The 25736-nt window shown below is 43.6% G+C and overlaps 1 protein-coding gene across 1 annotated transcript in view; it reads left to right on the top strand.

Moving 5' to 3' along the window:
- LOC146861110 (uncharacterized) overlaps positions 1 to 25736 on the top strand; it is a 97556-nt gene that overhangs the window by 10346 nt on the left and 61474 nt on the right. The window contains exons 4-8 of the mRNA XM_085645170.1: positions 20048 to 20248; positions 20959 to 21118; positions 21900 to 22022; positions 22487 to 22507; positions 25353 to 25373. Coding sequence (XP_085501296.1) covers positions 20048 to 20248; positions 20959 to 21118; positions 21900 to 22022; positions 22487 to 22507; positions 25353 to 25373 — 526 coding nt within the window. The remainder of the gene's footprint in view (positions 1 to 20047; positions 20249 to 20958; positions 21119 to 21899; positions 22023 to 22486; positions 22508 to 25352; positions 25374 to 25736) is intronic.

Genomic DNA, 25736 nt, shown 5'->3' with positions numbered 1-25736 from the left:
TGAATCATGATTCCCTGTACCCTATCCCTTTCCTTATTCCCCTTTTCGGTAAACATACAACTTTAAAATTTGATATCTCATTGCTATGGCTTTCATTTAACCAGATTAATAAAGTAATTCACCATAATTTATAAGGCATTATGCCCTTTACATGCCAGCAACACCTCACACTTTAAAAGACATTTAAAACCAAGAATGGAGTTTATACTTACCTTGCTACTCCCTGCACACCGAACCAAATCTTAGAGGATGCATTTGTCACGGTGCTATGCAAGACTGAATATTGTCTGAAAACTTTAGCTAGCAATGCACTTAGGGCCTCATGTAGGTAGCATACCAGTTACCACTTCTAAAATACCGAACGATACCGAATCGGTATTTTAGAAGTGGTAACTCGTATGTAGGTAATGAGTCGGTATTTTTTACCGATTCGTTACAATTCGGTAATTACCGAATCGGTATTTACCGATTCGGTAATGAGGCATACCTTCCCATTGAGGGGAAGGTATGCCTCATTACCGAATCGGTAAATACCGATTCGGTAATGGTGGAGAAAATGCAAGGGTGGCAGGGTGTCACATTGACACCCTGTTGCACCCCTGATTCGGCCATGTGTGCACATGTGGCACACATACATGCCCTAAGGGCATGTATGTATGCCACATTGCACACTGCTACGCGCTTCCAAATGCATACACACATACATTAATTATTTACCACCAACTAAAAGTTGGTGGTAAATACCGACTCATAAACACACACACACACTCCCCCTACATATCATTTCTGAAATCGGAATTTACCGATTCGGTAAAACTACCGAATCGGTAAAATTACCACATCGGTAACGTTACCGATTCGGTAATTTTACCGATTCGGTAGTTTTACCGATTCGGTAAATTCCGATTTCAGAAATTGACCCCCTACATACCAATAGCCAATATACCGGTCGGTAACGGTATAATTACCGAAAATCGGCCGTTACCGACCGGTATATGGCTACCTACATGAGGCCCTTAGGGTTTTAGTCTATTATCCCAGTATCCACATTGCCCGCTTTGCACATTGAATGAACTGCCTTAATTTTACACATTTAGTTAATTACAGCTGAAATTTTATACATCTAGTTAGCTCGAGACACATTTTTTATGCCCGATCTCAAGATTGAAGACTTCGTCTTTTTACTGTCCTGATAACAATCATTGTATATTGTTCTGACTATCATGAAACAAGGAATCAATGCTTTTATGATATGCTCTCCGATCTTTAATTATGAAACCTGCTGTATCATGCTTTTTACTTCAAAATATTTAAGGTTTTTATTAAGTAAATAATAAACGTATTACTTACTTACTTAATAACAAGCTCTATTTTGTAATTCGTTTAGTGGTTCTACAACAGGACTACTAAAGTACTACAAAATAAAACTATTAATACAAACCTGCAAGTGTAAATCTACACCTCCACCTTTCCTGTCTTTTAAGTGGGGAGATCCTCACACATATAAGTTTACCACTTAGGGGCCGATTACCAATGTCATTCGGAAGGCTCCGATTGGGATTCGGTATTGCAGAATCTGATTCGGAACCCTAGTTTCCAAACAAATTTTACACATTTTCCAATAACCGATAATGATGCCCGGAAACCGTACGGGCAGTACGAATCGGTTCCGAAACGCATTCAGACAGACCGAGTCTTTCGGAGCCGAATCGTACAGCTCCATGGACACGATTTCCAGATGAGCGATTACGATGACCGATTCGAACAGCCGTTCCGATTCGGTCTACCCAACATGAAACAGCTGTGGGAATCTGTCTTTGCTGGACCGTTGCGGACCCACCTTCACCTGGAGGCGTTCAAATGGAGCCCGTGGGGGTACCAAAGGGACCCCCCTTCCCAACCATGCACAATGTGGCAGGCACCATGGGGTGCCCGCCACAGGGTGCACAGTTTTCCCCCAACCACCCCTTTTCTCAATGGGGGCCTGTGTTCTCGTTCTGAACACAGTACACAGGACACAGAACGCAAACACAAGCACAAACATGCAGCCACTTCTACACAAAGTGAGAGACAGATGCAGATATTTACATATTTAAACATTACTCACTAACCCATGTATTCACTAAGATACAGTTAATCAGTCAGTTATACAATCAATTTTACAAAAAAACCCCATCCATTTAGACACTTATATACCCATTTATTCTCCATCGAACCTGAGATATACATATATAAAACATATTTAATTCTCAGAAAAACACACATTCACTGGATGATGTCATCAGTGATATTATTTGAGATGTCATCAGTGATGTCATGAGTGATATCACTGACCATGTCATGAGTGATGTAATATGTGACGTCATCAGCAGTGCATTGCGGGCGAGTGAGTTGTAGTTAGCTGAACTAACTATAACTGGGGAATTTCTATGGTTTTGTACAAGTGAAATGTCCAACTAACTATAACGCCCCTGAAACCTATGGTTTTTTCAGTGAATTTCTAAGGTTTTTTAAATGCTAATTTCTAACTATAACATGCCTGACACCTATGGTTTTTTCAGTGAATATATGTATATTTATTATACTATGTATACATGTGAAAATGTCTCGGTCCGCCTGTTTGCCTCGGTGTCACAGAAAAAATGGGTGGAACTGACGTCAGCACGCTAACGAGGTCTTCTTATGGCTCCGATGATGTCATACGGTGTCGTGAGCGGAGCCGTGCTATTATGACGTCCTCGTCGACGTGGGAGAGCTAGGAAAGAATTTCTGTGGAATGCTGGTGCAGGGGATATTCACCTAAGTGTTCAGGCTAGTCCTTTGGGAGCAACTGTTTATGTTTCCACTCCAGAAACAGAAACCAGTGATCCAAGGGCAGAGGCCCTCCAGATGGCACACGAGGTGGGGTGCCCAGTCGTGTGCACCAGCGGGGCAGCAAAGTGACAAGCACCACAACCCACAAAAAAGGTAACGAGGGCACTGAATAACACAGGATCTTCTCTTTTTATCTGGCAGGAACAACAAAGTTAAAATGCCCTAGTACCAAAATGTAGAATTAGTGCTACAACGGTCTTCAAGAGGACCTACGATGCTGCTTCTGCCTCCCGTACCCTAGAGGCGGTACATGGGTCACGCGGTACGGTCATACTGCGGTGGGATGCACACTCGTTGACCTCTCATGGCACTGCCCCACACTTCAGGGAGGACGTTTTCCATTAGCTATGTTTTCCGATGACGTGTCGGGCCGGCCCCATCCAACAACATGAACCCCTTTAGATCCAAACAGACTCTTCCACTTTCTCACCGGAAGTGAAACCAGACCACTCGGACACTTTCACAATACAACAGCTGGGAATGCACTTTTCGGTAAAAAAAACACTTTCCTTCCTCCTAATTAATCAAATAAACGTCTCACTGAAGAACAGGGGCCAGCTTCGATCGGTAAACAGCCGTTACAACAACTTTTTTACTTCGCAATACCATTACAACGCATGCATTACCACGCATGCGTTGTACATCGCGAAGTCATTACTACACATTTTTTTAGAACGCATGGTCATTTACCACGCATGCCTTTACAACAAATTTTGTTGTAAAGGTATGTATGGTAAATGACCATACGTTCTAAAAAACATGTAGACGATCCAGGTTGTTGTAAGGAAACAGAGGCTGCTTCGTTTCCTTACAATGACATGCACTGCCCCTCAGAGACGACGTGAAGCAGGAACCACGAGGAGAGAGGAACCACGAGGAATGAGAGGTAAGGGGGATTGGGCATGGGGTGTTTTTTTTTCTAGGGTTTAGGGTAGTGCAGTGGTGTTTGGGTAGTGTAGGGAGTCGTGCTTGGGGTAGTGTTTTAGGGTTTAGGGTAGTGCAGTTATGTTTGGGTAGTGTAGGGTATCGTGCTGGGGTAGTGTTTTAGGCTTTTGGGTACTGCAGTGGTGTTTGGGTAGTGGAGGGGGTAGTGTTTTAGGGTTTAGGGTAGTGCGCCCAACCAGCAACAATATCTGTGGACAAAGGGGATCCTGACTCCTTTGAACGCTCTGCCAATTGAATAATTTGGGTCAAGGGCCCTACCACTTCCAAGACCTATCAATTCCTTTCTTGGGATCCCTCATATACTTGGAGAAAAAGGTACATAGTTTTTCATCAATTTCAGGCGTGTGTGCCACCTTCCCTTTCAGTGAGGGCCTGGGGCATTCTCCCCTCATCCTATTCCTGACCTCCCTTTCAAGGGGTTGATGGATTTTCCCCACCACATACTCTGCCACTTTGGTGTCAGGGGTCCACTCTGCCGACCTAGGATGGTAAATTTGGGTAGGCTCGAACATGTCCGAGTGGACCCCGTCCCCAACCCAGGACTGAGAGGAGTGGGACTCTGGATGCCAGGGACACCCCAAGTCCTTATCCTCATCGGAGGAGAAATCGTCCTCCGATACACCCTCTCCCTCTAAGGGAAACCCGCCGTCGGGCTCTACAATAGTGGTGACAGCGTCGCAATTTTCTCCGGACTCCTCCTCCTCCCGGCAGGGTGCATGTTTCAGCATTCACGCACTCTTGAGGAAGGTCTCCGTAAGTTTATCAAATCCTTCCAAGTGCCCCATGTTATGCTTAACGGCCCTTTTATTCCCCATCTGGGAGCTACTGGGACCCGCCACCACCAGATCTGGGTCACTGAACACCCCAGGGCTGCTTTTCGCCAGCTTATCAAACTGACCCCTAAGAGCAGCCAGCGCCCTAGAAATAGCCAGAGAGAGGGCTTGGTCTACTGCTGGAGGGAGAAGTTGGGGGCCCATTCCTCGTCCACTTCCTGGTAGGAGGAGTAAAAATGGTCTTCTGAAGAAGACATGATAGCAGAGGGTGTGAGCAAAGAACAAATGCCCTTAAAATCCTTAAGGCAGCCCCCTCGCCGGTGCTCCAACAGCTGGGCTTTCACCGAAGCTGTTATAAGAATAGACTGAGGCGCAATACTAACGTGGCCGTGTGGGGAATAACCCGCGAGGGTTGGTCGGGAATGAAGCGGACACTAAAGGAGTGACCGGATTCCCAAACGCTCGTAAAGACCAGCGGGAGCGTTCAACGGAGCTGCCTCGCTCGGACCAGACGCGCCTGACAGGATCTCACCGCGCGCAGAGCGCACAGCGGGAGAAACTGCGAGGGGGAGATCACTCTCAGGCAAGAGCCTGCTGCGCAGGGTATATGAAACAATACCAAGGCAATAATGCTAATAACGTGCACAAGAAACCGCTATACAAACAGCAACGATGTCAGATTAAGCCAAGAATGTAAGGAATGCACTTAACTGATGAGCAGTGAAGAAAGAGGAAGCGGAAGGGACGTCACGATATTATATATGATGGACTGTGATATGATTGGACTATAGTTGCCTTGGAGACTACGCCCCTAATGGTTCATGGGTTGTGTAGTCTTTTGTTTAATGATTGTTGTGTTACGTTTTCTTTGAGCTGCTATGCAAATAAAGTGAGGAAAGATAGGCATAATCCTCGCTACCGTCCTGCCATATAATTCATTAAACTTTATTCGATCTGATTTAGAAACATAGATCATAAAAGTGTACATAAAAACAATAAATCCTCTTTCCTTATGCAATACAGTGAGAATTAATTAAAATCAGTAGGTAAAAACGGGTGTTACAAAGCCCGGTTCAGAGCAACTTCATGTTAACAGAATCGTAAAGTTCAATGTTTCGCAAGATCAATCTCATGTGCTTCGTGCAAAATACGCAATAAGGGGTCCAAGTAAGATGTAACGCTCCAATACCTGACCAGTCTGCACTAAATAAAACTGCAGAAAAACAAAAAATAAAAAGTTTTTTGCACACTTCTGTCATTGGGCTATATGTGGGCTTTATCTGGGGGATATTTGTGCTACATTTGGGCTCTTTTTTCTCTGGTGGCCATCTTAGGAGACTTATTTGTTATGAAGTTTCCTAATTTCCTCATTTACTGCAGTCTCCCCAGTAGGAAATGCTTTCAGTTTTTTACTTTGATTCCATCAAGAAGGCATTCAGATGTGTCACACATTTGCCATAAATTCAGAATGTTAGCACTCTAGTTGATCATTAGATCACTGTAGTAAAGCTCACCAGGGAGTTAACTGGAAGTCTACTGCTGGTAATGAAATAGAAGAGGATTTGAGATCTCACTTAAAACGTGCCCTAAATTTTCTTTCTGCAGCACTAACCATAATTTCTATGGCAAAATTAACCCCCTCATTTTGTTCCTTTTTAAATTACATGTTTTAAGTGTTACCAGTCTATTCCAATCAAGATGGCTTCAGGTGTGCCATAATTTTGTCATAAGTAAGACTGTTAGCTCTCTAGTTGTTCTTTAGAACTATTTGGGAAGCTGCAGTAGAACACAAAGGCATCAACTGACAGGCTGCTCCTGTTGAAATATAACAGGAAGATATTTGAGATCTCACTTAGCCCCTTCAGTGCCCCGCCCTTTCCCCCTCCTGTGCCGGGCATTGTATTAGCGGGCGGGGTCCATGACGAGATAGTCTCGTCATGGGCACAGCGCAACCGCGCTCCATGACGAGACTATCTCGTCATGGGCATAGAAGAGGTTAAAACATGTCCTAATTTTTCTTTCTACAGCACTAACCATACTTCTGTGGCAAAATGAACCCCCTCATTTTGTTCCTTTTTAAATTAAATGTTTTTAGTGTTACCAGTTTATTCCAATCAAGATGGCTTCAGGTGTGCCATCATTTTGTCATAAGTAAGACTGTTAGCTCTCTAGTTGTTCTTTAGAACATTCTGGGAAGCTGCAGTAGAACACAAAGGCATCAACTGACAGGCTGCTCCTGTTGAAACATAACAGGAAGATATTTGAAATCTCACTTAAAACGTCCTAATTTTTCTTTCTACAGCACTAACCATAATTTCTATGACAAAATGAACCCCCTCATTTTGTTCCTTTTTAGGTCTCGCTGAGCCAGCGCATACGCTGCTCCGAGACATTTAGTATCGGGGTTTTCTAAGTGCTGCCTGGTGGCCTAGCGCTTGCGTTCACGCGAGCGTGCGCGCGCATCACTAGCGTGTTTTTTTTTAACATTACTAAACTCACATTGACAAGTGTCTTATCAGCCAGACGCTGAATACTTTTTTCTCAAACAGTATTTCAGGGTCTTGCCTCGCTGCACTTTCACCGTTATATTTTCCTTCCAAACTAGACAGCAAGCAATGGCACTTTATCATTTCAAATACTTTCATGTCAGAGAAACTCTCACTGGCTTCATATTTAGAATTACATTATTTCTGCTCTGCCTAATTATATTCGAGGCAGTCTATGTTCGTGTCAGCAGTCCTAGAATGAATGTTTTACCTTACACCTAACAACGTTGCTCCTGCTGACTTAAATCACTTCAGGCAGTCACTGAATAACAGGATTTGTTTTTATACATCTTAGATATATTGGCTGTGAATGTGCAGCCTCCCTGTATGAGAAGCTAAATATTTTCTCCTGATCATACGTACTCTGCCCCTCCTCCCTTCTATCTCATCCGTAGGCAGACTAAATATTTATGCTGGTCCAGAAAAGGTTGACCGAAGTATATATACTGCCTAACTTCATATATGAAGCACGATTAATTGCTGCTTTTTAAGTCTTAACAGCTTACTGCCTATTTACTATGCGTTGTCTCTCACCGCTTTTAATCACTTCATGGGAGCGCGTGGGGAAAGATGCTACTACATTATTTTTTAATGCAGTTTCTACATAACTACCCAAGAAGATGACAAGCATGACAGCCGCAGAGGCACATAAATACTGGCGTGCAGAAACACATAAAAAATTAACATAAACATGCTGAAATGCGCATAATCACTACAATCTTCAAACAAAGATCACTTCCTGCCAGACACCCACATTAATCTATAGATACTTAGACATATGCACACATCTACACTGGATCATGCACAATTCTTCAGTGCCTCACAAATCCAGAAATACTGTAAAGCATTACAAAGTCCCACATATGCACAACAACCCACATACACCACAAGGTATTTATATACCAGACACCAGGTACATATTTTAAAGCCTTTGCTCATGTTACAGGACTTTGTGAGCCGTGCTCTCTCTAAAGTAAGTAGAATCTTCAATATTATTCCTTCATTTACTAACTATTGCCTTCACACAAACTACAGACTGTTCACATCAGCTTCTTCTTCTGCTCCCCCCCCCTTTTCTTCTGCCTGATCCCCAGCCCTCTTCCTCCTTATTCTCCATGTGTGAGGTCATTCCTCTACTGCTGGTCCACCCCACACTTTTCCCGCTTCATTGCTCACCTTCACTTATCCTCCTATATCATCTCCTGCTCTCCATGACTCCCATTGCTCTCTCGCACTCTTTTTGGCACTCCCCTTCTCCGCCCACAAGTTCACTTATGTGCTCCACTGAGACCCTATGCTGTTGCACAGCACCCTCCCCTGAACATTCTCTAACAAGCAGTGGGTCCCGGCACAGGTAAGCGCGGTGGGGTGGGGCGGGGCAGGGCGCTGCAGGGGGGTAAGCCGACAGACGACGGAATAGGTATTATTTACTTAATAATACCTATTCTGTCGTCTGTCGACAATAATCCCCCACCCCGCCTCATCCCACCGCGTTTACCTGTGCCGGCCGCTTCTGCTAACAAGTCTCTAGCAGGACATTTTTCCTGTGTCTTACATTCCCTTACAGTCTACCTTCTACACCGATCTATCCCCCGCATTGCTCTCCTCGCCATTCTTGTTTGCGAGGGCCCCTCTCCTGCACTGTTTAGCACCAGTTTCCTTGTGTGTCCACTCTGCCCTCCACTTTGGTACCTCACATGTTTCTTCTGTGATTTTCTCTCCTTTCTCTCCCACACAGCAACCTCCTTTATTCCCCTTTCCCTCACCAGTTCCTTTATTTCCTCCTTTAGACTGTAGGTTTTCCCATATCAGCCTTCACCTGTGCCATACTCTCATGACCACAAACCTGTGTTAATAAAGTGCATTCGGTGAGCACTTGGTACATGAGCAAATGAGAACTGTTCTAGAATCAACATTAGTACAGCAGGTTACTCTCGCACAATCTTATTTGTACACTCACTCGCTCTGTCTCCTCTTCCTTACTTTCCCCCTCCACAGAAAGGAATGCAGAAGCACGCAATCATTTAGCAAAACCATAATTTAGAAAAACACTGGAAGTTTTGAGTCTGTTTTCATTTTAAATAAAATCCATTTCCATGTAGGGTCTATTATAGCTCCAGTGATAGCAAAGCAAATTGCATCCTTGTTTACATTTTTTATGGCAGATGTGCATTCTCTTTGGTTAGTTTAATGATATTAGAGTGAGTTTCTGTGCTTTTAAAATGTGCTTTTTTTTGTTACCACGCACTCATTTCATTGGTGATTGCACTTTGGAGACTATACATTCCGTACTGCCTTTTCAAGATTCACCTGCATTCTAAAGGAATATTATCTGCACTCATGTGCACCGCGATGTAACATCCAGATTTCGAGCACCCCATTAAAAGGATAGCGTTTGCTTAGTTATTATCATTGGAGTGTCAGTGCGCAGTTACAGTTCATCTTATTTTATATTAGCTAATCTCATATTTCGATTAAATGCACATAAAAGGGGAACATATTTCACCTTAGAAAGGGTCAGTGTACCACGTTTATCTATAAAAAAATAAAAGATTATTATTAAAAAGTCATGTATAGTCATACAGCGATTCAGCTGGTAAAGAATTCCAAAATGTACAGTAGGTGTTCATATTAACAGCGACAGAATTTCTCTTCACCATTTCCTTCATCCTTGTTAACCAACTGGGATTTAGGGACACATTTTAGCTGACATTTCTGCAGTAGGCAATGGAAAAAATGAAACACTACAAATTACTAAAAACAATCCCAGTGGCAGACTACCTTTCGAGAATATACACGTGGCGAGGACACAATTATTTTTAAGTCTCTATATTCTGCCAGAGGCGTAATATCTGCAGAGCAGGGGTACCACAATGCCCACATGTATCAGTGGTGGAGTTTATACATTTAGTTTCACAAAAGGTCCCCATCACTTTGTGTAGGACATGGTGCTCTTAGCTGCCAATAATAGCAGTAAAACAGTATTTTTTTTTACTATAAATAATTTACAGGCTCAAACAAATCAGAATTTTTTTTTAACACTTCTTTTACATTCCTCATACATAACGTGTTAGCTTCTGACTAGACACAGAATTAGCTGTCTCACCGGCCGTAGGTAATTGATTAATCTGCTAAAAAAAAAGCATTTGGCATAGCCAATAGGTCTCGCTTTTGGGACCTTATAAGTATTTAGTTATCCAGCACAATATCCTTAGTGCAACAACATCAACTGTTGCATGGCTAAGCACTTATAAGGTCCCAAAGGCGAGACCTATTGGCTATGCCAATGCTTGTTAAATTAAATGTTTTAAGAGTTACCAGTTTATTCCAATCAAGATGGATTCAGGTGTGCCATAATTTTGTCATAAGTAAGGCTGTTAGCGCTCTAGTTGTTCTTTAGAACACTCTGGGAAGCTGCAGTAGAACACAAAGGCATCAACTGACAGGCTGCTCCTGTTGAAATATAACAGGAAGATATTTGAGATCTCACTTAAAACATGTCCTAATTTTTATTTCTACAGCACTAACCATAATTTCTATGACAAAATGAACCCCATCATTTTGTTCCTTTTTAAATTAAATGTTTTAAGTGTTACCAGTTTATTCCAATCAACATGGCTTCAGGTGTGCCATACTTTTGTCATAAGTAAGGCTGTTAGCGCTCTAGTTGTTCTTTAGAACACTCTGGGAAGTTGCAGTAGAACACAAAGGCATCAACTGACAGGCTGCTCCTGTTGAAATATAACAGGAAGATATTTGAGGTCACACTTGAAACATGTCCTAATTTTTCTTTCTACAGCACTAACCATAATTTCTATGACAAAATGAACCCCATCATTGTGTTCCTTTTTAAATTAAATGTTTTAAGTGTTACCAGTTTATTCCAATCAAGATGGCTTCAGGTGTGCCATACTTTTGTCTGGGGGGAAGCTGCAGTGGAACACAAAGAAATCAACTGACAGTCTCTGCCCTTGTTGGATGTACATGATTTACTGAGAACAGACTTCATTCTCACATGACTGAGAAAGATAATGTGAATTTACAGAAAATATGCTCTCATTTTAGCTTCAGTTTTCTCTCAAACACGATTCATGATTTCCCAGCAGAAGGTTTTTCACAGGGTAAAATCACCTTAGAACACACCACAATTCCTGAAATTAGTATGGTACCATCAACAAATAAATTCTAATGTAACTAAAGTCTGTTATCACCCTTTATAGTTCTCCTTTTGGTAACCCTCAAAATATTCGATTCACTACAATGCATTTCAATGGGGTAGTATCATGTATATTGGTCCCAAGATGGCTGCCAGCAATTCCAGGATGAAGTGCTGACAGCCAATCAGATCTCACGATGAGATGTGTCATTAGGCTCAACCCAGATTTGAAACTTTTTCTTTTTCTAATTTCTCATGAACTACTGAACGGATTTACACCATTTAACAAAAAGGGATCTTTCTGAACCAAGGGCTACCTTTTTGCCAAATTTGGTGCAATTCCGTTCAGCAGTTCGGGCTGTAGCTGTGTCTAACGTTTCCTATGGGAATTAACATAGAGAAAACACGTTTTGGGACCCCCCCTTTTTTCCCGGCCCCCGCTTGCCGAATCACCACGAAACTTTTAAGATAGGAGTTGACCGGAGCGCCCCACGAGTTTTGAAAATTTCACGAAGATTCGTCAACCGACACCAAAGTTATTGGGAAAAGAATGTTACGATTTTCCTATGGATTATAGATCCTAACTATAACTACCTACTGGCGACCGCCAGTAGGTTATATATATACTGAAAAAACAAAGGTTGAAGTAACGTTATAAGTAGAGGCGAATATGTCAGTGAGGACAGTAACATTTTGACCTAAAAAAACACAGAAATTCAACAAATACACTTAACAGGGCAAACTTTAACTTGTGACCCCGCCATGCACTGCTTCTGACTTCACATATTACATCCCTCATGATGTTCTATGACATAATTTAGGACATCACTGATGACATCTGAAATTACATAATCGTTGTCCTCTTTCCACTATGTTGAAGGCGGGATGGTACATCCAAGGATTTCTTAATAATGCCCACAGAGCAAAACAGTGATTAGTAATGAAGTGTACCTCCCGATACTTGCCTTGTTTGATGGGATGAAGACTTTTAGCCAAACTTATTTCTCTAGGGGGTGCAATATATATTTTTTAAATACTACCACATCTAGCAGACTTATTGGTCTACAGTTGGATGGCAGGTTTCTGTCACCTTTTTTAAGAATGGGGTTTACCAGAGAGCCCATCCATGTATCCAAAAATACCCCAGGTTTAGCTATCCAACCAGTGCCCAAATATGCTTACACACCAGCCGCTATTAGACTTGATAATTATGGCAGGGATATTATCTGGGCCTGCAGCTCGACTCAGTTTCATAGGTACAATCGTGAATTGAAATTCTTTGGGTGAAAACCAGTGTAATTCGTTATCATCATTGATGTGTGGAAATGGAGAAACCTAAGCTTTTCAGGTATTTTCCACAATCATGCAAGGTGAGACCCTTAGGCTGACAGTATTTACTGGTTTCCAAAATTTCTGTTGATCACCTGTCTGGATAACCTCCTTTATCCACTATTAACTTAAACTTAAATGAAATATTTAATTATTGAAAATATATTAAATTAAAATACCATTATTTTTCTAAAGTTTAAATAGAAAAATCCCACCTAATGTAAAAAGAAACATTTTTTTAATTGTTTATTAATAATTATTAAGAGTGGTGTATAGAATTAATTGAAATCAATTTAACTATATTGTATTTAAAATTATGTTACATAAATATTTAAATTGCAAAAAGGTTATTACAATATGTTAAAAAAAGAATAAAAATACGTTTTAATATCAGATGATTTTGTAAATATTAAATTAAAACTGTTTATATTTTTATCTATTTTAAACAATGTATTTATATTCCACATTATTTCCTACGGTTTTATTTTAAGTCCCTACCAACATTATTTTCTACGGAACTGTGTTGTAGTATAAGTTGTTGGCCATGTGTGGTGCTGGTCTTACTACTGTTCTCCTTTGGCAGTGGTAACCTTACACTCATAAATTTGACACCTCCCCCTATTTCAGGGGGTGAAGACATATAAGTCTAGACTTTTGAGTAGTTTTACACTTGAATTTTGTGAATAGCCCAAAGCAGTAAAGCGTAAGATTAAATTTACTAGCAGGAAATCTACAAATGTAGATCCTTCTTTGTGAATAGGCCTTTGAGCGCTGCCAATAATGACAACTCATGGTCAAAAACGATCAATCGAGGACACCACAAGTGATTTCAGTTACAGTCGAAAAGGAAGGAACTGAGTTTCATCTGGGTGATGCTATTTGACAGGAATGGCGATGGAAAATCCTCTATTCCAAAGAAGGCTTTCGGTTGGGTGAGGAATAATCTCACATTTGAAAGGGAGTGGGTTTGGTGCCTCAATTAATATATATATTTATATATATTTACTATTCTTACAGCTACCTACCATGAAGAAACATATCTCCAAGGTAGGTAGAAGGCTGTTTAGTAGAGCAAAACTATACTTACCTATACCCACTTGCTATATATCACAATATCCATTTAGTCAATCACAATATCCTTTTTAGCACAATGTTTAGGCAGGTGCGTTTTAAAACCTTAACATACCGATAGTGAACCAGGCAAGAGGTTAGAAATTGACCTGAAGTTTTGCAGAAATGCAGGATTTATGGTGTTTTCTTTTTTTTTTTAAGTGGAGTGACAAAGGCAAATGTAAGCTTCTGAGTTATAACTGCTGGCTGTAGGGAAACACTAAAAAACTTGGTGAATGCAGGTACTGCTTCTACCTTTAGCACGCTGTTACGAGCGCTTTGCTCGCCCTGTATTTTAACTGTAGTTTTGTTGTTTTTTGGCTTTTTATTGTCACTCCGTCTTAGCAGGACCTGGGTATAGATCCCCCCCTCCCTCTTACCGCATGTAAATTGTTTGAATCACCGTCACTTGGCGGGTCCGGGTTCCGTGGGTGGTCCGGGGTTGCTGCTTTAGGCGCCATCTTGCTTTGGGCTTTAATATTTGTTTGCGGGCGCCATCTTGGAGCGTATTGACGCTCGCTCGGCTCAAAGGAACGCCTATTTAAGGCGGACTCGGTATCTGGACTCTGGTCAGGTACTGCTTCTACCTTTAGCACGCTGTTACGAGCGCTTTGCTCGCCCTGTATTTTAACTGTAGTTTTGTTGTTTTTTGGCTTTTTATTGTCACTCCGTCTTAGCAGGACCTGGGTATAGATCCCCCCCTCCCTCTTACCGCATGTAAATTGTTTGAATCACCGTCACTTGGCGGGTCCGGGTTCCGTGGGTGGTCCGGGGTTGCTGCTTTAGGCGCCATCTTGCTTTGGGCTTTAATATTTGTTTGCGGGCGCCATCTTGGAGCGTATTGACGCTCGCTCGGCTCAAAGGAACGCCTATTTAAAGTCGTCCTTTCCCGCGCAGCGGGTACGCGCAGTGGGACGCCGTCGCTTAGCCGGAGTCGTGCCTGAGTCCTGCCCGTCTGCGCCCGTCCGCGCTAAGGGCGCGCAGGGCGCAGCGGGGTTCTTGAGAGTTGGTCTCGGGTTCGGCTCTCGTTACCATGCTGGTGTATTCCGGCGACACTTTGCGGGGTATTGGTCGTTCAATCGTGAGTTGTACCCTTCCCCCTATACACCCACTAGTGGGCCCCTTTCACTGTGCGTGTGGTAGGTGGTCTTTAGATTCCCCTACCCTGAGCGCACATGAATATTCTACGGTTGCCCCCAGTAAGATCCGTGCCAAGCATTCCCTTCGCATCTTCAGCCTGAATGCCAGGTCTCTGGTGCTGCATTATCAGGCCGTGTTTGACCTGATACAGGAAGAGGCTCCGGACATCGTAGCCATCACCGAGACGTGGTTGAAGGATGACGATGTGGCCATTATCAACTTGGCATTTCCCTCTGATTTTTCGGTTTTCACCCTTAACCGATCTACTAGGGGAGGGGGTATTGCGCTGGCCTTGTGACCTGGCCTCACTGGCAGCTGGTCTGGTCTGACCATTCCGGGATGTGAAAGTGCGGTGTTTAAGATCTCGGTCACCCCACATTTTACACTCTCGGGGATGGTGGTTTATCGCCCCCCTGGGAGTGATGTGGCGTTTAGAGCGGCCTTCCCCGACGTGGTTAGTTCCTTGGTGGTAGGTTGTTCTAATTTCTCGATTTTGGGTGACCTCAACTTACATCTTGAGAACCTTACCTCCCCCTCGGTTAGCGGTATTCTTGCCGACCTGGAGGCCCTTCAACTGGTGCAAATGGTTCGTCAGTCTACCCATTCAGGCGGCCACACCTTAGATCCTTTTTTCACCAATTTGGCAGACGCTGTTGTCTCCGCCGTTACACCTCTTGGCTGGACGGACCACTCTTTGGTTACCATCTGCACCCCTTTGCCGGGAATGGTTATTGTTCCCCCGGCAAAGCTGGTTACAAGGCGGCAATGGAGTAAATTACGGCTGGAGGACTTACATCGTGTCCTCGCCGAGGAGCCTTTAGAACCTGCGATGCTGGTTGATTCAGGTTACGAGAAGTTCTGCTCCTGGATCTCCAAGGCGCTTGACGCCCTTATCCCTATTGCCGCTTGTAAAGTCAGCTCCAGGGACTCCAGTCCGTGGTACGATGGTGCCTTACGTACTCTCAAGGGTGGTTTTAGGCGAGCAGAGAGGGCTTGGCGGAAGGCGTACGATAGCGGGAAGAAAGCTTTTTATCTCGCCTCCGTCAAAGCTTACCATCGGGCTGTTTGCCATGCTCGGGCAGCTTACTACGCTACTGAATTTGGCAACAGCTCCAACCCCTCTAAAACCATCTTTAAAGTGATGAAGGACCTTTTGGCAAAGCGTGCCTGTATCACGACGACTGGTTCCACCTCTCACTGTGAGGCTCTTGCTCGATTTTTCCTGGAAAAGGTCGAAAACATTTATCGGACGTTCCCTTGTACAGGGCCTCCGGCAGAGCCTCCGATCAACATCTATGGTGGTACCACCTTGCACGTGCTGCCCCCGCTGACATCAGAGGGGTTTGACCTCCTGGCTCTGCAGGTCAAATCAGGGTCCCCCGCTGATCCCCTTACTGCGACTCTTTTTAGAGAGCAGTCGTTTGTGGGACGGGCCGTGGTTCACTCCCTGATTAACATCTCGTTGGAATCAAGCACGGTACCCGCTAGCTGGAAGCGGGCAGTGGTTTCTCCCATCTTGAAGAAGCCGTCCCTGGATCCAGATAAACCTGAAAACTATAGGCCCATCTCCTTACTTCCGTGGCCGACTAAAGTGTTGGAGGCCCATGTCAACAAAGTTCTTTCTGCCCACCTTATCCATGCTAACATCTTGGATCCCACCCAGAATGGGTTCCGTGCTGGACACAGCACGGAGACCGCCCTCCTCTCCATGGCTGAACATCTTCGCACGGTGATGGATGCGGGACAGACAGCAGCGCTCGTCTTATTGGACTTGAGCGCCGCGTTTGATACTGTTTCGCATCCTATCCTGTTGCATCGCCTGGAGGAGATTGGGCTGGGTGGACCTGCCCTCCAGTGGTTCCGGTCTTTTCTAGACGATCGTTTCTTTAGCGTTGCCGTCCCACCGTTCCAGTCCCAATTCCATCCTTTGAAACAGGGGGTGCCGCAAGGATCCTCGCTGAGCCCCACGTTGTTTAATCTCTACGTGAGACCGCTGGCTGAGGTCGTTAAGCAATGGGGCATGACTATGGTCTCATATGCTGACGACACTCAGCTAGCGGTTACGATCAGCGGGGATGCCGACCGGGATGCCCCCAGGTTTCAGAGTGGACTTAGGGCGGTGGCGAGCTGGATGAGGAACAACTGTCTCCAGCTCAACGCCAAGAAAACAGAGATCATGATCGTAGGTAAGAGATCGGAGCTATGGGGGGACAGGTGGTGGCCTATGGAGCTGGGGCCGGCCCCCCTTCCGGTCACGGAATTAAAGAACTTAGGAGTATGGATGGATCCCTCCCTCAGCTACGTTGGCCACACGAAGAAAATCGCGGCCTGTTGCTTTGGTATCTTACGGTCACTTCGCCCTGTTTTGAAGTTCTTTGACCATCGCACCAGGCAGCTGATTGTCCAGGCGACAGTGTTATCTCGCCTGGACTATGCCAGCTCTCTTCTGGTAGGGTCCAATGTGGCTGAGGTCACCCGCCTCCAACGTGTCCAGAACTCTGCGGCGAGAGCTATTGTTGGCCTACCCCGTTCTTGTTCTGCCTCCAGCACATTGAGATCACTGCACTGGCTGCCTATCCGGGCCAGAATTCAGTTTAAAGTGCTGTGCATGGCGTTCAAGATTCTGAGGGGGGTAGGCCCTTCTATTCTTGTGGATCTTTTGTCCTGGTATGTGCCTACTCGGCCCCTGAGATCCTTGGGTCAGGCACTCACTGTGATTCCCCGATACAGGCTGTGTCGGGCTGGTGGCCGTTCTTTCCGGGTCAGAGCAGCCGAGCTCTGGAACTCCCTTCCTGTAGAGTTGCGCCTGCTAGATGATCTTTTAGTTTTTCGTAAGGCCTTAAAAACCTTTTTGTTTTAATAAATTCTCTTTCCTCTTTTCTGTTGTGTTTCCTGTGGTGTTGCATTTTTACCTGCCGTGCGCCTGGACGCCCCTTTGCTGGGGCAGCAGTGCGCATTACAAATGTATGTAACATAACATAACATAACATAACATAAAGGCCACGTGGTGAAGTTTAATGATTTTTTGCAAGGCTTTGTCAGTGAAGAATACAGTTCTAAGTTATGCATGGTCTTGTGTTGGTATCATCAGTGATGGTGAAATCTTGCCCACTGTGAGGCAATTAAGTACTGATGTTCTGCTGGGGTGAGGCGTGTTGGGAACTTATAAGCGGTGGCAAAGTAATTTTGCAAGACAAGAAGGATATCAAATCAGCATACACATGCGTTGAAGGTGTTACTTAAATGACTTCTGGTGATAATGTGAAAACGTCTTGATAGACACATTAAAATTCTTTGCATGCATTATAGTAGGTTAAACAAGAATGAATATAAGACTTTTATCCTCTGAGTGGGTCATTTTGTAGCTTCAGTCATGGATACTGTTGCCAATTTGTCAATAGGATAGATCAAAATCTTACAACATCTTTCAAGGGCCATACCATTATCTTTAATGAGTCAAAGCTAATCGATGTATAACACGCTGCTAACTGATTTGGCTCACCTAGGGTTCTCTTTAATAAAGGAGCATTCATGTGAAGGGTGGTGATCGTGGTCATACTGGTTGCTGCGTTGCATTGTGTTTTTTTGGGGGGTTGTCTCTAATCACATTCATACTGTGTTTTGCATCCAGCCATTATACCGGGTTAGTATCTCATAACTTTTTTTCTCGTTCTTCTTTCATGCCATGTTCTAAACGGGATTTTTACCTCGTGATGTGTGTAATGGTTTCTGTGGAACCTCATCATTTTGTTTTTTCTTTGACTAGTGTCTGGTGATATCCATTGGCATGTCTTTGTATAGTGTTGTGGTCATACTGGGTTTTGTAGCTCACCATGTACATGTTGGGTCGTTCATCTCATCCTGTTAGTTGTAGGTCTTGTGGCTTTGCATCTTCATGCTACTGTTGCACCATATCATGTTAACAGTGAATGCTGCATCACATTATTTTTACTCTGGGTCTTGTGACAGCATTGTGGGTCTTGTGTCTTGTCATTTTCACCTTAAGAATTGTGTGTGGTCATGTTTATATTAGGTCTTGTTTTTACTGGGTCTTGTATCTGCTTGTGCCCTGTATTTTAATCAATCATTGATTATTCTGGGTATTGTACATCTTCACAGTCTGACTGAGTTTTGTATCATCTAATTCATGTAGGCCTCTGTCTCTTATGGTATTTATACTGGTTCATTTATCTTACTGTGTTAATACCGAGTAAAGTTTTGGCTGTATGTTCGTTTTCAGCATTACACTATAGCATGTTTGTAGTGACTCCTGTAAATTCCTATCTTCTCCTGTAATGCATATTTTCTGTGTATGCTTCATGATCGTTCTAGGTATTGTGCTACACCCTTATTGATACTAGGCTCTCTGTATGGGAGAAGCTTGTACTCAGTGTTGTATCTCCTCAAATTGGTATTAGGTGTTTTATCCGGTGCTTCAAGGGTTAGGTCTTCTGTGGATAGCCCTCAAAGCCTGGTGGTTGTGCCCCTGCAGCAGGAAGTAGCACCTGTCTGTGGCTGCCATTGAGCACCGCTGACACTGGGATCCTTTATGGAATTCCAGGTAATATTTGACTCTTTCTGGATGAATGAGCCTATGATCTTTGTAGTTTGTTGAATGATGGTCAATCAACAAACCAGATACTTCATTGAAGAACTAGTTAACTCTACTCCCTGTCCCATGTCTAAAGGGCAGGTATCCCCTCCTTGCAGATCTTCAATGGAGTGATAATTTCTAAGCCAATTCTTTGCTGATTCTTACTTAAGTCTTTGTTGAAGGGTGAGCGAAATCTAAACTATTGTTCTTTGATTACCACCAAGTATCCCATGATTACACTGGAGAGGTAAACTGGTTGTAATTTTAGTGGTAGGTATCTGCTAGCCGTGGTTTGGAGTAGTATTCTCTAGTATCCTTCTTTTTTAACACAAGGTAGCCTTCCCATCCCCACTTCATTGTAAAAGTGCAGGTTACCTCTGACTCCAGTTCTTGTTGAATTGTTAAATCATATGGCCCTGGTTTTTTGAGGAATGGCTAAAATCCCTCCCCTACGCCTCTCGCTATTGGCTGGGAGGTCATGCATGATCCTTGTTCACTATTTAGTGAAATGCAGCATCTAACTTGTATGCATGGGTGAATGGCAAGCAGGCTCTAACCTTGTATCTTTATCCAATGACAGGTACTACCGATGTGATCGCAACCTGGTGTGGAACGCAGGAGCGCTGCACTACAGTGACGAGGTGATACTGATCCAGGGGCTGACCCGGATGCCCGACGGACAGAGCGAATTGAAAAAGAGAGTGGAGGATGTCAACTACATCGGGAAAGGCACTCACACTGACTGCGCCATCAAGAGGGGCATCGAGGAGATCCTGATCGGGTCAGTACTCGCCAATCGCAGCACCTCAAGGCAGAGGGAGTGAGAAGAAAACAGAGACTGGAGCAAAACGAGTAGCATACAGCGAAGAGCAGAGATGGGACAGATTAGGATAGAAACGTGGGGCAGAAGGGAGAGGGTGCGCAGTAAGGCATGGGTGACTGACCATTACCTGCCGAAAAAATAGGAGTAGTGGGAAAGGGTGGGGGGTCAGTCATAGGAACATCTGAGTGATGGTGCAAAAGGAAAGAAAGAGAGAGGCTCAGAAAGGCATATATAGAGTGGCAAGAGAAACTCTGGATAGAAAGGTGTGTGTGTGTGTGTGTGTGTGGCATGGGTACATGTGTGTGTGTGTGTAATAGTGTATGCAAACGTGAATGTAGGAAGTGCAATGCATAGAGTGAAGATATAAAGGAGGTGTAACAAGAGAGACAGAAGAAGGTGCAAATAACAGAAATCAAGACAAGATTAAGACTGAATATGAAATGAATCAAGGGAAAGGTTGAAAAGAGAGACATAAAACAATCAGGTGCAGATAGAATAGGAAGAGAATAATAAAGATGGCGAGATCGAGAGAGACAATAGGCAAATGAGAGAGGGGGACACATAACGATAAAGAAAGGGTCATAGGGTGGAATAAAGAAACAACAAGCCTTAAGCAAATACAAATGTGTCTGTAAAGCATAAATAACTCTGCCTGTGCACTGTTCTAGAGGTTCACACATGAGGGAAAACAAGTACCTGATCATAGTGACGGACGGACACCCACTGGAGGGCTACAAAGAGCCGTGCGGAGGACTGGAAGATGCTGCCAATGAAGCCAAGTTCCTGGGCATCAGAAGCTTCTCTGTGGCTATTTCACCAAATCACCTGGTAGGGCTCATGAGGAAATGTATGTCTAATATTAGTGTAAATTCTATTTCTGTGTTCAAAACCTAATGTAAAACTAATGCAGGGTCTAACACTAACTCCTGGGGTCATTCATGGGTCATCAGTACTATTAATGACTCAGTGGGTCTCCAAATAAGACACCAAAATGTGTACTCTTGTGTGACAGCAATTTAGGTACCTAATACTGATATCTGACAGTAATTCTTGTAGTTACTCCCCTGCTCATGGACCGTACATGTGCCGGGGGTTCTGGTACTGATGCTGGAGAAGCTCCAAGAAATACCAGTCTAGGAGGTGACTCCAAAGGGTCTCCACTCAGAAGACAGCCCAGTATTATTTGTTGATGCACTGACTGCAACACCACTCTTTATACTACACCCTAAAGAACTTCTCATGGCACCAGAATTTAGTTTGAACACCAGTGTAAGGGGGTTATTTAAAGTTTGACGTATGCAAGCCATCTGCCAAAAATGGCTGGATGCCCTGTCCGCCCTATTTAGACTGTGTACATTGAATGCAATCTAAATATGGTAGATGGGAGGGCCACCAAAGGTATCGTGGATATCCTGCGTCCCCCACATTCAAATTAGCTCTCAAACTACTCACCCCTTGGGGCTCTGTGTGAGACATTCATGGGAAACACCAGTCCTTGCTATTGTTCTTGCATAGCTTTGTGCAGCACCAGTCCTAAAACTGACACCTCTCTAAAAAAGGTCCCTCACATGACTGTGCCTCACTTCACTCTATGTTTTCAATATTGCAGGAGTCCCGCCTGAATGTCATTGCAACTGATCCTAGCCATCGGCGCAACTTTACAGCCACCAGCTCATCCGGACTGTCAAAGGATGACATGCAGTACACAATCAACACCATTATTGACACTATTGTAAGTATCTCTGATCACCCCTATGGTCACTTTCACTCTTTCCATACTCTTTCCATCTCTCAGTCGCATCCCTCCTCACAATCTTCCTTCCTTTTCAAGTTCGACCATTCTTCATTCCAAATCTAGTCTCTTCATAACTTCTTACTTGATTTGCTTCTTTCTTGGCCATCCTTCCTCATATGTTTTGCTTCACACTTACTTCCAGACGTCTTTTGATTGTTCCTTCCTTTCTTCCTTGCATAATTCTTTTATCTAGGCGTTTGCTTTCCTCTAACTTTGGAACCTTTATTTTCATACCTACTGCTTCACTTTCAATGTATTCATGAATAACATAGTCCTATACTCTTCTTTAGAAGTATTGCTTAAATTAAGATCCCATCTCATTCGAAACTGATACTTTTGTACTGTTTGCCCCCTTGAAAAATATACCACGTTAATTTATCTTCTCTGTTTATTTATTTTAGAAAACAAATGTGGAACAAGTGGTAAGTCTCTCTGGTTCTTAAATCGTTTGATATACTTGAGTATTCCTCCACTTTATTGTCCATCCCTTAATTTATATAATAAGTTAATTGATGGGTTATATATGTACATGCAACCATCTCTCTATTAACTTTGAATAACACCGTGTAGCAGCTCTATCTATGAAAACATTTTGAGATCCCCGCTTTGTAATAGTGGAATCCAAATGTGAGCTCATGGTTTTGGCGAGTGGTTGTGTTTGGGGTGCCATTGCTTGGGGTCATCTTGGCAATATCAATGCTTAGACAATGCGTGTTCTACTCCTTAGAGTCTGGCAAAGCTTGGAAGTGTCATTCCTTGGAGTGGTTCTGCCTAGGAATTTCATATCGCAGAACATGGTTCTGATTTAGAGTATGGCTCCTTATGGAGTCCAGCTGTTCTGCAGTTCCAGTTCCTTTCAGAGGGTTCTCCTAAGGAGTGTCATTACTAACAGTGAAGTTCCTCTTAAATGTTTCATTTTTAGAGTGAGTTTTTGCTTGGTGGTTTCATTGCTCAGAATGTGCCACACGGCTTCAGGATAGCATTGCAGAAGAGTACATCCGATTATGAGTGTCATCGCTTATAGGATGGCTCTCTGTTAGTTTGTCAGCCCTGTTTCTGTTTGAAACTGCAGTCTTTTAAGAGTGGAACTGATTGGGAATGTAATTACGTAGAAAATGTTCCTATGCATATGCCATATGCCATTCTGTTTGGATAGCAATTGTTTTCAGAGTGGTTCTTCCTGCAGATGTCATTCCGTGTAGGGTGATTTTGTCTGTCTGTATTGCTCTTTAGTAAGGTTTTATTCTGCGTGGGTTCTGGTGTTGAGTTGAGATGCCCAACATTGGTCCACTGGGGTCTGATTCAGGTCTTATATTCAGGAAAACCACCCAAAAAAGAAATAAATATATAAATGTATCAGAAGTATACATAAGTTTATCTCCTGTTGTTATCTTGAAAATCAGGTACATAGCACAGTCTCCCCTACCTCCGTGGACCAATACTCGCGTAGTTTGCGAAGTTTGCACTACTTCGCACTACACGAACTGCACGTAGCACAGTGCAAACACGCGTAGCGTAGTGTTGCGTAGTGCTGCGGTCATTTTTTGCTTGCTCGCGGTCCTCAACGTGAAGTTGGCGACCGCGAGCAAGCAAAATGACATCCCGGCGAGACTTTTTCCTCGTTCGCAATCAGCAACATCAAGTTGGCGATCACGAGCGTGGAAAATAAACCTCCCGGTAAGATTCTCAACGCGAGGAGGTCAGGTTTCTCATTGCGAGTGGCCGCGCATGCTCGCGACCGCTCGCGATGAGAAACTACCAGTCCGCGTAGAGAAAGCTGCCGCTCGAGTAAAAATCTACTCGAGCTGCAGAAAACTACAGCTCGCACTGTGCAAGATGCCGTTTTCAATGATTGCACAGTGCCGGTTGCTTGTCCGCACTGTGCAATCATTGAAAACGACATCTTGCACAGTGCGAACAGGGTACTACGTAGTTCGCGAAGTGCTACGCGTAGCTCGCGTAGTGCGAAGTGCACTTTGCGTAGCTACGCGTAGCACTACTTCGCGAACTACGCCCAGGGTTAGCCACGGCTCCAGGATAGCATTGCAGAAGAGTACATCCGATTATGAGTGTCATCGCTTATAGGATGGCTCTCTGTTAGTTTGTCAGCCCTGTTTCTGTTTGAAACTGCAGTCTTTTAAGAGTGGAACTGATTGGGAATGTAATTTACGTAGAAAATGTTCCTATGCATACGCCATATGCCATTCTGTTTGGACAGCAATTGTTTTCAGAGTGGTTCTTCCTGCAGATGTCATTCCGTGTAGGGTGATGTTGTCTGTCTGTGTTGCTCTTTAGTAAGGTTTTATTCTGCTTGGGTTCTGGTGTTGAGTTGAGTTGCCCAACATTGGTCCACTGGGGTCTGATTCAGGTCTTATATTCAGGAAAACCACCCAAAAAAGAAATAAATATATGAATGTATCAGAAGTATACATAAGTTTATCTCCTGTTGTTATCTTGAAAATCAGGTACATAGCACTGTCTCCCCTACCTCCATGGACCAATACTGAATAGATTCTGCCTTAAAAAAATTATTCCATCTGGGAGTTCCATAGTTTAAAATAAGATTCCAGTTAGGAGCATCAATGGGAGGGGTGGGCAGAACTCGTGGAAGTTTACTTTGCAGAATTCCGCGGAGGTACCTAAGAGCTCTGTGAGATTCAGTGAAGTTCAGAGAGTATCGGAATTCAAGTCTGTAGTGCTGATCGTGCTGACTTTTAGTGCCAGGAGCTTGTTCTGAGCAGTCAAATGAGTGCGAATGGCACCATGCACCATGCGCTGCTTCTTTCTGTCACTCGAGCAGATTTTCTACCCGAGCAGCAGCTTTCACAATGCGAGCAGCAACTTTCTCAATGCGACCTGCCGCGACCGCCCGCATTGGGAAATCTCGCAGGGAGGTGGTCTAGGGTACCTTTATTTCTCGCTCGGGCTGGTCAACATAACGTTGCCAGCCGTGCAGGTTGGCGGACTTTTTGCAGAACTCTATGCTCCAAGCAGAATGGTACTGGGCAAAACTCCACAAACTCTGAAGGTGGAGCGGTGTTTACCGCCCACCCCTAGTCATTGGTAAGAGACTGGTTCTAGTTGGTATTGCTCATTACTCACACAACAGTAAAAGCTGGTAGGGTTGTTATATTCACCATTTGTTGAAGATTATGTATGCACTGCTCAGATCTCCAGCCCTTGTTTCCGTATATTCCATCACAATAATTCTGGCTTGTAAATGTTCTGATTGTAATAGCTTTCTTTTCTTTTCTCCCCTCATTCTAGTGCTGCTCTTTTGAGTGTCAGGTAAGTGATTTAAATCCTTGTTAAATATCTGCGCAACAGTACTATTTGTTGGTGTCTGTTTAAGTACTTTTAATGTGCTTGTCTTTGCTGGTATGTGTAGGGTAGCCCTGTACATGTATTTAAGTATGTTCATCTTTTGATGGTATATTGTGTTCTTAGATGTTTTATTGACACAGTATCTCTGGAGAATTGATGCATTGTTTGAGGGTTGTATAGTTTTGATTTACTGATAGAAGCACCGGCCCTTTTTGCAGTTTTTTCATATACGTTTCCTGCTTAGATCTAAAGGGTAGTGGTAAAACTACTGTCTTCCTTTTCATTTTTTCACAAATGGGCCTCTTTGGGACCAGAAGTGGACTCTAA

The sequence above is a fragment of the Triturus cristatus genome, chromosome 3_1 (assembly GCF_964204655.1).
Source record: "Triturus cristatus chromosome 3_1, aTriCri1.1, whole genome shotgun sequence".
Lineage (NCBI taxonomy): Eukaryota > Metazoa > Chordata > Amphibia > Caudata > Salamandridae > Triturus > Triturus cristatus.
The sequence above is the reverse complement of the archived record's forward strand: the minus strand, read 5'-3'. Positions and strand labels throughout refer to the sequence as shown.